Source organism: Dromiciops gliroides, chromosome 1, assembly GCF_019393635.1.
Source record: "Dromiciops gliroides isolate mDroGli1 chromosome 1, mDroGli1.pri, whole genome shotgun sequence".
Classification (NCBI taxonomy): domain Eukaryota; kingdom Metazoa; phylum Chordata; class Mammalia; order Microbiotheria; family Microbiotheriidae; genus Dromiciops; species Dromiciops gliroides.
Genome location: NC_057861.1, coordinates 598,980,542 through 598,993,743, shown reverse-complemented (window position 1 = coordinate 598,993,743; position 13,202 = coordinate 598,980,542). Strand labels below are relative to the sequence as shown.

The window sequence follows — 13,202 nt, the reverse complement described above, 5'->3', positions numbered from 1 at the left end:
CTTTTCCCCTTGCACTCTTGCATGAACTTGAACATTTTCCTTGACCAGATCTCTCTGATTCAGGTCTCTTGCCTTGCCACAGCCCTCCAGGTTAAGTACTTATCCCACTGCAAGTTTTCCTGTCTCTAGGCCTTCCTTGTATAACTGTACCCTTTGCCTGGAATTTCCTTCAGCCTTGCTTCTTCCCCTACAAATTCTACCCCCACCTCAAACCCAACTACAATATCACATCTGCAGGTGTGATCTCTGCCTTCTCTGGAAGCCCATTCCACTTGGTTTGTATGAAGTTCTTCAAAAATTAGGGCAGCCAATGCACTGTAACAATCACTAGGTTGGCATATGAATAGAACAGAATTGAATTGCTTTCAAATCTCTGCTCTTCTTCCTACTAACTTGAGGCAAGACACCAGTTCTGTGAGCCTCAGATGTCTCATTTGTGAAATAAACATAATAATGAATTAAAAACTATTCCATGTGTTGTTATAACAATTGAATAAGAAAATGTAGGATCAAATATTTAATATAAAAAAACACATTTGAGGTTATCTAGTTCCTGAGCATGAACGGACTCTTTAGTATCTCTGATCTACCTTTATTTCTAAGATGAAGCCCAGAGAGGTTAGAGATTAAATGACTTTTCCAAGGTCATGGGTAGAAGGTGAGAGAACAAGAATTTGAAATGAAGTTCTCTAGTGCTGGAATCAATGTTCTTTCCAATGTAGCAGTTATTTTTGGTAAAGGAAAGAAAATGTTTTGGAAATAAAAATTGCATATACATATATGTATGTATATAAATATATACACACATATACATACATATGTGTGCATATGTATAGTATAATTATTTGTGTACATATCTTTCTTCTACTACTAGATTGTAAGCTTCTTGAGGACAGTAATTAGATATTTGAATCTCCTACACCAAGCATAGTGCTTTGCACATAACTAGGTACTTGATGAAGGAATAATAGCAATAGCTCGAATTTTTATAGGACTTTAAAGTTTACAAAGGGATTTGCAGATATTAACTGATTTTACTGTTAAAACCATTCTGAGGGCAGCTAGGTGGCGCAGTGGGTGGAGCACTGGCCCTGGATTCGGGAGTACCTGGGTTCAAATCCAGCCTCGGACACTTGACACTTACTAGCTGTGTGACTCTGGGCAAGTCACTTGACCCCCCATTGCCCCGCCAAAAAAAAAACCAAAACAACCATTCTGAGATGGGGCAGTTAGGTGGCGCAGTAGATAAAGTACAGGCCCTGGATTCAGGAGGACCTGAGTTCGAATCTGGCCTCAGATACTTAACATTTACTAGCTGTGTGACCCTGGGAAAGTAACTTAACCGTCATTATCCTGCCCCCAAAACAGCAACAACAACAAAAAACACACATTCTGAGAGTCTGGTTCCATTATAATCTGCTTTATACAGATAAGAAAATAAAGGCTAAGTGACTTGTTCAATGTCACACCACCAGTAAGTATCTGAGGCAGGATTTGAACACAAGTCTTTCTTTCTCCAGGGTAAATACTCCATCCATTTTACTGCCTAGCAAGAATGAGAAAGCTGGCAGACTAGTACAGCAGAAAGAAGCAATTAGGGCAGTCAGTTCACTGTAACAATGACTGGGCTGGCCAACAGAATGGAATTCAATTGAATTGCTTTCAAATCCCTTCTCTTCCCTCTACTAGCTATATAACTTAAGATAAGACACTTCAGATTTAGGGGTCAACACAGGAAAGCTAGGTCCAAAGTTTTTCCTCTGCAAGTTTTCCCATTGTATGATTCTGGATAAGTCACAACTTTCCTTTACCTCAGTTTCCTAATTTGTAAAATATGTGGGCTTTACTACATGGTCTCTGAAGTCTTTTCTAGGTTTACATTGGGGCTTCTTAATCTTTTTCTTTTTCTTTTCTTTTCTGTTTTTGGAGAGGCAATGGGGGTTAAGTGACTTGCCCAGGGTCACACAGCTAGTATGTGTTAAGTGTCTGAGGCCAGCTTTGAATCCGGGTCCTCCTGAATCCAGGGCCGGTGCTTTATCCACTGTACCACCAGCTGCCCCCTTCTTAACCTTTTTTCTCTGTCAATCGACAAACTTTTATTAACAGATCACTATGTGGCAGGCACTGTGCTGAACACAGGGAATAAAAATCCAAGCAGAAAAACAGTCTCTGGCATCAAGGAGGTTACATTCTAGTGGGAAAAGACAACATAAAAAAAAACGGAAGCTGAAAAATAAGGGGGCGGTATATAATACAAAGATATCCAGCACTGAGGCATGGTATAGAAAATCAGAGTGCCCTCCTTAAATGGCAGTACTAAGAGGAGCCATCCAATCAGAGGGAAAGGGGTGAGGGGTGAAGGTAGTTCCAGTGTGTGAGTTCCAAGGCTGGAGTGAGTTTTCAGGATGAAGAGGTTACTGAGTCAGGGTAGAGAAAATTTCAAGTGCAGCCCAGAGAGGAATGAAGCCTTGATTGGCCTGTGTCTTCTTTAAATGGAGATTCCGGGGTTTGCTATGTATGTTTCTTAGACTCCTTTAGCAGTCTTGTGAAGCATATGGACCCTTTCTTAGGATCATGTTTTTATGCATAAAATAAAACACACAGGATTACAAAGGAAACCATATTATCTTGAATTACATCGAAATACAGTTAACAAAATATTTAGCAAACAAGTTCATTAGCCTCCGATTAAGAGCTTGTGCCTGTATCTTTTTTCCTATAAAGAAAGGAAGAAATGTGATATATGGGATATGCTTTTGTTCTAAGGCTCTTGTTTTAGTGTTGAATTCTATTCGACTAGAGGTATATTGTCTTGCATGTTTCTATATTGAATATAAATTAATTCCAAAAGCATTTCTGAGATTTCAGTATCCTCTTGAATTATGTTTTTATTTTTGTGGGTACTGGCACCCATCCTGACTTGCTTTCATTGTAAAATGTAGATGTCCTCACCTTCCCCCAGGGGAGACCAAAATTCCCACTGGCTGCTTTCACTTACTTGGCCTCCAGCCCCACTGTCTCAGCAGAGAAAAACGAACCTTCCTGGACCTAGCTAATAGAAAAGTAGAGGCTATCATAGGTTAAATGCAGAAGGAAGGAGAGATACTGCTACTACCAGGGAAGCACTATTTTAAGAAAGCACTATTTTATGTGGCAGTGGTGTTAATTTGCTATTATTCTGCAAAGAACATACCGTCCTCCTCGAATTCCTCCCCGAAGCATTCTCATCCATGCTGGATTCCCAAATGCCTGGAACCCAGGGGCCACCACCAAGAGATGAGAGAATGACCAGCGTCTGACATTTCTGGACATGAGAATGGGTTCCGTGTAATGCATTCCCGCCGCTAGGGGGCTCCCCTTTGAAACAGACCAGGCAAGCTTTCATTTTATTAATTTTGGGGGGCGGGCGGAGGAACAGCAGCTGAGACCTCAAGTCTTCTCGGTTCAGTAGGGAGAGGGAATAAAGTTGTGTATGAATGAGTGTGAGGATGCTAGTGCCTCCGCGTGAGGATGTGAAAGCGTGAATGTAAACGTCATAGCGTGTGAGAGTCGTGTGTGTGTGTGTGTGTGTGTGTGTGTGTGTGTGTGTGTGTGTGTGTGTGTGTGTGAGAGAGAGAGAGAGAGAGAGAGAGGGAGAGAGAGAGAGAGAGAGAGAGAGAGAGAGAGAGAGAGAGAGAGAGAGAGAGAGAGAGAGAGAGAGAGAGTCAGTGTCTGAGAGTTGCTGTGTGGCTCAGATGTTTTCACAGGAAACTGATCCTAATTAATTAATGATCACCGAGCTTCCCTATTTAGCTTTACCCAGACTCACCAAAAAAGCACAACCCCCCCCCCCCAAAGAAAAATTCAAAAACAAAAACAAAACCCAAAACACACATAACAGTGTAGTGCTGGATATGCTAGATGGGACGTGTTTGTGTCCTTGGAGAATTTGTCTGTGTGTCGGTCCTGGGAACGGGTCTTCGTGAGACGGTCGCATGTCTTCTCTGAGTGTGTTCGAATTAAGTGTGTGCGTATCCCTGTTCTGCCTGTCCTGTTTCCTCTTATGTCACGTGTGTGCGTGTGTGTGTGTATGTGTGTGTGTGTGTGTGTGTGTGTGTTGGAGCGTTAGAATGTGTGTAACCTTCTTAGGGTGTGTAGTAGTTGAGTAGGTGTGTAGGTGAGTAGGCGTATATCCTACTTGGGTGTGTATTTGTCTATAGCCCTGTCGCGTGTGTACGTGTGTGGGTGTCTGTGCTGGGCGTGTGCCTCATTGAAGTGTGTGTGTGTGTGTGTGTGTGTGTGTGTGTGTGTGTGTGTGTGTGTGTGTGGGTGTGTGTGTGTGCGTGCGTGCGTGATGTTTGGCTCCTGGCTTGCAGGGCGAGAGCCTGGGGGGGGGGCGTGTTTAGGGGGTGGGCGGGCGGAGAAGGATGGAACCTTCTTGTGGGGGTGGCTGTCCCATCTCGGGAGGGCGGGCTGGGTTTCTGGGCTGGTTCAACACATGCATGCCGAGCCACCGGCTCCTTCCCTCCGTCCTGCCCGGCCCGGTCCGGCCCCGCCCGTGGGTACTGGGGAGCAAGGGGCGGGGAAGGGCTCCCCGCGGAGCGCACCGGCCGAGCCGGGATTCCCGCTGGGGCGCACTGAGGAGCTCCGGGCACCCACGGACGCTTCTGAGTGGGGGCTGTAGGGTGAAGGGGAGCAGGGCCGGTCGTGGTCCCCCCGAAAAGTGCGGGGTTCACGGGAGAAGGGGCCCGGGTCCCTGTTGGCGGGGCGCGGGCTCCAGGGACCCGGGCCGCTGACGTCAGGCGGCCCCTTTAAATAGAGCCAGCAGCGCGTTCAGCTCGGCATTTCCCGGGGAGCCAGTGAGCCGGCGCCGCCGCAGCCGGTGGCCGCCAGCAGCTGCCGCCAGCGCCGGGATTTTACGCCCCTACCCGACCCGGGATTACCCTCCCGCGCTCCTCCCGCCTCTGGGCGCCTCAGGCACTGAAGGAGATGGAGGCTTAAGGCTCCGGACGGGGGGGGGCGGGTCCTGGGTATCGCGGGACAGGGATGCCCGAGCCGGGACACTCTGAGAGCCTCCCCAACTCCCCGTAGCCTCTTTTCCTACGACTAGGAGATGCGGGAAGAGCCGCCGCCTGGTCCCAGAGCTGCCGCCGCCGCCGGGAGTCCCGGGCAGCCGGGCATGGTGGGCGCACAGGCTGGCATCGCCCCGCGAAGAGGGCGACCGCGACGCCCAGCCCGCAACTGTTGCTCCCCAGCTGGGGTCGCGCCCCCCCATGCCCCAGCAGGTCCGGAGCAATCCAGCCGGCACCCCCCAGGAAACCATGCCCCCTGCTCCGGGCCCATGGAGACATGGCCTGTAGAGTCCTTGGCTGGGCAGTGCCACCTCCCCCCCGGCTGACGCGCAGGTTCCTCTTCATCTTCACGCTCTCTCTGTCCTGCACTTACCTGTGTTACAGCCTTCTCTTCTGCTGCGACAGCCTCATGCAAAGCCGTGGCCTCGGGGAGCACCGCTGCCTCCTCATCCAGAACGTGGGCGGCAAGAAACTTCTCCAGAAGTCCCCTTACTGCAGCCTAGAGGGGTCGACTCCCAGCGCTGCTTCCCCAGGGGCCCCTGCCCTCAGCTCCGCACCCGCACCCGCTCCCCGCCTGGCCGCCACCAACCATTCCGGCACCCCGAAGCTGGGCACGAAGAGGCTCCCCCAGGCCATCATCGTGGGTGTGAAGAAGGGGGGCACCCGGGCGGTACTGGAGTTTATCCGTGTACATCCCGACGTACGGGCTGTGGGCACTGAGCCCCACTTCTTTGATCGGAACTACGACCGGGGTCTGGACTGGTACAGGTAAGGAGGGATTAATCCTTTCCTTTAGGGCTCTGTTGGGGTGGGACTGGCTCGGCCGGAGGGAGCTCTGCAGCCCACAGCCCTCGGGCCCCAGTCGGCTACTGTCTCCGTCCCTGAGTGCCTTGTGTCCCCCATCTCTCCTCCACTGAGAGGGAACCGCCCTCCCTGGTTGTGTGCGCTCTGGAGAGTCGAGATACTTGTTAGTCTCTGCTCCCATCTGGATGGAGTATTTTCATCTGCGCCCCGCTAGTGGCAGACAGGATTGAGTGGGCCCGGTTGAGGGGAAAAGGAAGAAAGTGGCAGCCGGGTGTTGGATTGCAAGAGGCACAGACGTGGGTTCTTAGCCGCCTCTGCAGTAAGTGAAGCAGCCAGGACGGGGATCTCTGCAGGATGTCAAGGGTTAATGGTATTAGCCATGGACTGAGATTCCAGGGCTTTGGTGGCTTCAGCAATGAGTTGTAGGCTTTGTGGTATCCTTTGCTCCCACCTCCCCCACCCCGACCCCGCAGCCCTCTTCTCTGTTTTTCTAGACTGCCCAGAGAGGTTTGGGAGTACATTTCCATCCCCATCAACCTTCCCCACACCATTCCCTGGAACTGGATCTCACTCCTCCCAGCAGACAGGGCTCTACTTTTAATTATGGTAGCAGCCCTCCCTGGTAATGCTGAAGAAAATCATGGGCTAGCCAGGGCTCCTGACAGGCTTTGGGCTTTGAGCACAGGAAGCTGGTTTGCTGAACTCCATGTCCTGGTAGAGGGTCTTACAAAAGGATTCACCTGGAGCCAACGTCCTGGAGAAGGGTCTCCAAGAGAGCTCATCAGGGTGATCAGGAAATTTCATTATTCTCACTGTTAAAATGTGAGAGCACCTAGGAGTCAGACTAATTCTTCTGAGGGGGTGCTGAGACAAAGGAGTGTGTGTGTGTGTGTGTGGGGGGGGTGTTGAGGCTTCCTTAGACTTGGATTTTAGGAAGCCTCAATAGTTAAAATTGAACAGGTTCTCTGGATTCAAGAGCAATGTAGTTCTCCCAGGCTGTGCCAAGTAGAAGCTGGGGTGTTTAAGGACCGGGGTTTCCTGGGGCTGGCCCCAGGGAAATAGGTAACTCCACACTGGCACCCACTAACCTTTTTCATGCAGTACACCCCAAGAAACAGGATCAGATTTTCCCTCCTCAAATCCCTGCTACATTTCCATATCCCTACCTCTACCAGAAACAGACAAGCCAAAATGAAAACTGATCCGATAGCCTGTGAACTCCATTTTGAAGTTAGTCAATGCCAGGTGGGCCCTCAGCCCTGGAGGTCAATGAGATCAGGGATAAGACTGAAGGTGAGAATCCTAGAGTTGGAGGGGGCCCAGAGATCATCTACTCCAACACATTTTCTAGCAGGAACCCCTTCTACCATGTCCTTGATACAGGGGTTGCTGGAAGACTTCCAATGATGGAGAATTTACTGCCTTTTTATCTTTTCCATTCTACTTTTGGACAGCTCCAATTGTTAGGAAGTTTTCCCCCTTATGTTTAGTTAGGCAGCAGCTCTCCAAGGTGGCATTGACAGCCCTGCAGAGCCCCATCTGGTGTTCTCAGGAATCTACCCATCTGCCTGAACAATTAAGAGTCTTCCCTCAGCCTCTGTGGTGGCAGATACTGCCTTCCAGCTTCCTAAAGTCAAGGTCCAGCCTCCTGGTGTTTCTTAGGGAGGTTTCTGGCTCTGTTCTTCAGAAACTCCAAGGATCAGTGTTTATCCAACTTCCCTGCCTACCTCCCTTCAGCCAGCCACTAAGAATATAGATTCCTCACTGTCTTTCTATTCCAAATCATCATAAAGGCACTTCTAAGACTTATTCCCAAGGAAATTTCTGTGACTTCTAAGACTTTTTTTTTTGGTTCCAGGCTTTATTTAATATTCTTGTTAGTAGATTGATTGTAGGAGTCTGAATTGTAGACAAATGCTTTACCCAGTTGTAGTCATGGCGCATAATCTTGGGGGTATAATTGAAAGAATTCTGGCTGAATGACAAGAAACACAAGTTTTCATCTTATCCTAGCACTAACTAGCTTCATGTCCTTATGCATAACCACCTCTCTAGAACTCATGATCTCATAGAATGACATAGTAGGCAGTGATAATATTGTTGAATAACATTTAATAAAATCTAAGTTCCATGAGGGCAGGGATTATTTTGCTTTTGCTTTCAAATCTCCAACAAAGTAGCACAGTGATAACTATTTTATGATTAATTGAATTAATAGATCGAATAGAATATTAGAACTGATAGGAGCCCCAAATGACAACTTACTTAGTCCAGTTGCCTTATTTTACAGATGTAGAATGTGAGCTGCAGAGAGCTCATGTGACCTATTCAAGGCCACATAGTCAGTTTGAGGTAGAACCAGAATTAGAATCTGGTACCCTGTTTCTCCATGACTGACCTTTAGTCTAGTTTCACTCATTTTCTTCATCTACCAAAAGAGCAATTGGAGCTATATGGTCTTTTCAGCCTCAGACAGTGATGGCATGACTCTATAAGGTAATTGGATCTTGGAGAGAGGAGGTTTGTTAGGGTTGTTTGCCCCCCAAAAAAGTAGTTTTGCCCACTTTGATATTTAGTTGTACCCTGTTTTGACAAATCAGTGTCACCAGACTTTTCTTTGTCCTTAGAAGGGAAAACAAAATGTTTCTGCTTGGGAGAGGTAAAGTAAAGATGTTGTAGGAGGGATTTACGGGAAATAGTTGGACCAGATGATCCCTAGGATCCATTGCAATTCTGAGATTCTGTAATTTGAACAAGGGAGAGAAACAGTAAAACCCTTCTCCCTCCCCCCTCCCTCCCCTCAACCCAAGACACACCTTACCCCCTTTTGAAAACAGAGTATAGAGAATGAAAATGGTCATGAGACTAGAGTAATGTTTTAGGATTAGTCAGAGGCCAAAACTGATAAACCGTAGGAAGGGGTTACCAGGTTGTAACCCTCAACTGGTCTGTTTCTACTTAACTGTGTGTTGGGGGAAACTGGGTGGCACAGTGGATAGAGAGCTGGCCCTGGAGTCAAGAGGACCTGAGATCAAATCTCACCTCAGACACTTACTGGCTGTGTGACCCTGGGCAAATCACTTAACCCCAATTGCCTTAAAAATCCAGGGCTATCTTCAGTTGTCTTGATCTATATCTGGACTCAGATGGCTCTGGAGGAGAGAGTGAGGTTGGTGACCTTGCACAGCCCTCCCTCACTTAAATGCAATTCAGTGAAAGTCATCACATTACCCCAATGTCATGGTCTTCTTTGAGAATGAAGGACAAACATCAACTTAACTGTGTGAGTGTATAACAGTGCCCTAGGTTTGGGAGAAACGAATTGGGTTGGTCTCTGGTGCTCCTTAAAGAGTTGGCTATTACCTAGCTCACTGGTGGGGGCTAGGGCTTCCTTTATGGAACAACCAATAAGTAGTTGTGAAGCATGCTGCAAATGCAAAATAATAATAATCAAGTATTCCAGGCCCTTTATTATACTCTGCTCTCATATTAACAGCCCTTATCCTAAACATAGATCCTCCTAGGACCCATACCATACCCATATCCCAAGAGAGGAGTAAATGTGGTTTCTTTTCCAAACCAGAAGCCCCCCTCTCTCTTCTCTCTTTCCTTCTCTCATTCCTTCTTTCCTTCCATCCTTGGTCCATTCCTTCCTTCCCTCTTTGCTTTCTTTCTAACTTTTCTCCTTCCTTCCTTCCTTCCTTCCTTCCTTCCTTCCTTCCTTCCTTCCTTCCTTCCTTCCTTCCTTCCCTTCCCTTCCCTTCCCTTCCCTTCCTCCCTCCCTCCTTACTTGCTTCCATCATTGTTTGCTTTCTTCCTTCCTGTCATTTGGGGCTGGCTCATTTTTATTTTTAACCTTGGCATGTGTGAGTTTTAGCCTGTTAACTGTGAACCTTTGGCTATGGGGGCAGTATTTTTTTTTCCAAATTGTATTTTGATTCTGCTAAAATCTCAGCTGATTAACAGCTATGGTGGTGGTGGTGGTGGTTGCTATTTCTTTCCTGCCTTCTTTCTTTCTCTTTTGGGCCTTTATCTCTCCCACCTACCAAATGACTCTCCATAGAAAGGATTGGGCAAACTCAGTTCCTATTAGTGAAACCTTTGTAAGAAGTGACCCCACACATGCCTTGGTGATTGATTATGTCAGGTGGGCTGGGCACCCTGGGATAAGGCATTTTTGAGAAAAATAGTAACAATAGGGTCTGATCCTGTTACTGACTTTCAGTTCATTCCATTTCAAATTTAAATTATTCAAACTGTAGGTTATAGTTGTGAAGACGCTGTTTCCCATGCAATAATACCTAACATATTGTTAAGGGCTAAAGTTCTAGCTAGTCTGTCTAAAATATCTAATGAGTGGTCGCCAATAATTATAAGCTTTAGGCAAGAGGTTAGACTTTAGGCATTTATTAAAGAGAATAAGAATTTGATAAAGAGAGAGAGAAAGGCCTAGATTCCTAATCTATTAAAGGGAGAGCACATTTCTAGCTCCCTTCTCTGCCAGAGTCCTCAGGAAAAAAGCCCGAGAGCAAGCGCCAGTCTCTTCCTTCCTCCTCCCACTAGCCCGCGTCACTTCTGACGCCAAGAAATGACTCCTGGTCTTGCCTCAAAGACCTTCGCTTCATAGGCGGAACTCTTCTACAGTAAGTCTCCAGCAGGTGGCGTCATTTCCAATCGTTACAATATCTATATTATTTACAATTTTCAAGATACTTTGAATTCATATTTCAATAATTCAAACAACCCTAGGATGGGAAGTCTTTCCCTGACCCCAACTGCAAATTGGTAGCTAAGCTAGGACTAGGTCCAGGGCTCTCAAATCTAAGTCTCATCTCTGACATTTACTGATTGTATGGCCCTATGTGGAATCACTTGGCTTATCTAATGCACCAGCTGCTTCATCTATAAAATGGGAACACTTCCCAACCAAGGGGAGCTTATTGTGAGGAAAATACAGTAAACTTTAAGAGATAGACATCATTGTGATTAGTCTTATTACCTTCCAAACTACTGTATACTTAGCTCCTTTGTATTTATTCTTTTTATATTTATTCTGCATATGCTTATATTTTCTGTTATCTCTCCTGTTAGAATGTAAGCTCTAGGGGGCAGCTAGATGTCACAGTGGATAGAGCACTGGCCCTGTAATCAGGAGGACCTGAGTTCAAACCTGGCCTCAGACACTTGACACTTACTAGCTGTGTGACCCTAGGCAAGTCACTTAACCCCAATTGCCTCACAAAAAACAACAAAACAAAAAGAAAGAGGACATTGAAAAAATGGGGCAGTTTGGTGCCATGGATAAAGCATAGGCACTGGATTCAGGAGGACCTTGGCTAAATCACTTAACTTGTCTTGACCTCATTCTCCTCACCTTTAAAATGACAAGATTGAATTAGATGACCCCTGATGTCCTTCCTAGCCCCAGTTCATGAGCCTGGGATAAGCATCATGGATGATGAAAATAGTACTGTTTGGGGAGTGCCAGGACCTGAGTTCTAATCCTCACTATGCTCTTCCTATACAAATGTGAGAAGGTCATTTCACTTCTCCAAGACTCAGTTTCCTCACCTGTCATATGTGAAGATGAAATTAGAGTAAAGATGTAAAAGTATTTTGAAAGGTATGAATTCATCATGCTATATGATGCTATATTCTGTTAAAGTGAAGTTTGCCCAGGGTCTCTGATGGGATGAACTGTGTGTTGTCCTGTAGTTTTAAGGGTTTTAAGAAGCCCACCAAACTCAGGCTGCCCAGATTACTGTAAAACTTGGCTGATTTTCAAAGAGAATCTCACCTTTGATGGCAATTTTACACTCCAGGATTACAATATGCAACGAGATCAAGTAATAGTTGATGATTGGCTCAGCTTGGTGTGATGTCACAGTATTGAAAGATAGCCTCTTCTGTAACTCTTGGAAATCTGGCTTTACTATTCAGGTTATTTATTATTTGTTGAGCACAGTGGTGTTCTGGGGCTGCATAAAATGTGGAAGACACAGTCCCTGCCCCAGGGGCCTACAGTCTAAGTAAGAGAGACAATAAAAGGGCGCAATAAAAGGGCCATTACATTATCCAGCTTGTTTAAATCAAGAAATCAAACTGTAAAAACATGGCTGATCTCCAGTAAATCAAACATTACCCAATAATAACCCAGAGGCAGAAGAAAGAGGACCATCTGCATGAAGGACTTTAATGCAAAACACTTTTCTCATAATTTTTTTATGCACTATTAAATATCTGAAACTCAGAGACTGAGCCAGGCCTGCTGCGCAACAGATGTGCACACAGGCACCACACAATTACAGATGTGAGCATCATATGTGGATACGTAGCCTTATAGATACACACCTGGCCTTTTTTTCTGACCCCCCCCCACCTCTCTAGACTCTGAACGAAATTACTTGAGTTCATAAATCCACTATCAGCCTTGTAAGCTCTCAGTCACCCAGGCAGCATCCAGGAGATATGACAGTTACTTCCAGCATGTGTACAGTCATTGTAATGCAATGTGGAAAATTAATTATGGGTGAGCAGAGCTGTCATAGCCAGGGAGCCTTCCCTGAAGGGTTAGCTTGACTGCCTTCTCCTCTGCCTTCCTGAGTGGACAGTGCTGAATCCTTGATAGGGATGGTGAGAGAGCTGTAATTCAGGAGTATGGGAGATGAAGGATGTGTTCTTTAATAGATGTTGGTGTTTGATTTAAGAGTGAGGCCTGCTTGTCTTACAGGGAGAGCCCTGAAGGTGTGCCTCCCAGAAACAGGGTCAGGCCTAAGGAGAATGAAGACCTAAATGTAGCCAAGGGAGGGATTCAGAAGTGATTTTTCTGTCTAGTTTTTTCCTTTGCTGGGATCTGACAAACCCTTCTTGGTAGAGCTGTACTTCTGCCTTTCCCCATAGGTACAACCTTAGGCAAACCATTGAGCTTAGTCCCAGTTTCTGGATCTGTAAAACTGAGGAGAATGAGCCAGATAACTCCTATAGTCCCTTTCTGGCTTAAAATTATAATATATGAGATGAAGGAGGGAAGGACGGTAGGAGAAAAATTTGAACTAAAAATCCTACGAAAACAAATGTTTGCAAACTATCCTTATATATAACTGGAAAATAATAAAATACTTTTATTTAAAAATAATTTTAAAATAAAGTACTTTCACTTCAAAAAATTTATAATATATGGAGCAGTCAGTTAGCAAACATTTATTAAGCACCTACTATTTACCAGTCACCGTGTTGTAGATTCAAAGAAAGGCCCAAACAGTCCCTTCTCTCAAAATGCTCACAGTCTAATGGAGAGTTAACATGAAAACAAGTATTTACAATCCAGACATTTACAGGATAACCTGG

The 13,202-nt window shown here is 46.0% G+C and overlaps 1 protein-coding gene across 1 annotated transcript in view; it reads left to right on the top strand.

Annotated features, from left to right (window-relative positions):
• Window positions 1–5,317: 5,317 nt before the first annotated feature.
• Window positions 5,318–13,202, top strand: part of HS3ST2 (heparan sulfate-glucosamine 3-sulfotransferase 2) — a 150,739-nt gene continuing 142,854 nt past the window's right edge. The window contains 1 exon segment of the mRNA XM_043975305.1: window positions 5,318–5,819. Coding sequence (XP_043831240.1) covers window positions 5,329–5,819 — 491 coding nt within the window. The 5' untranslated portion in view covers window positions 5,318–5,328.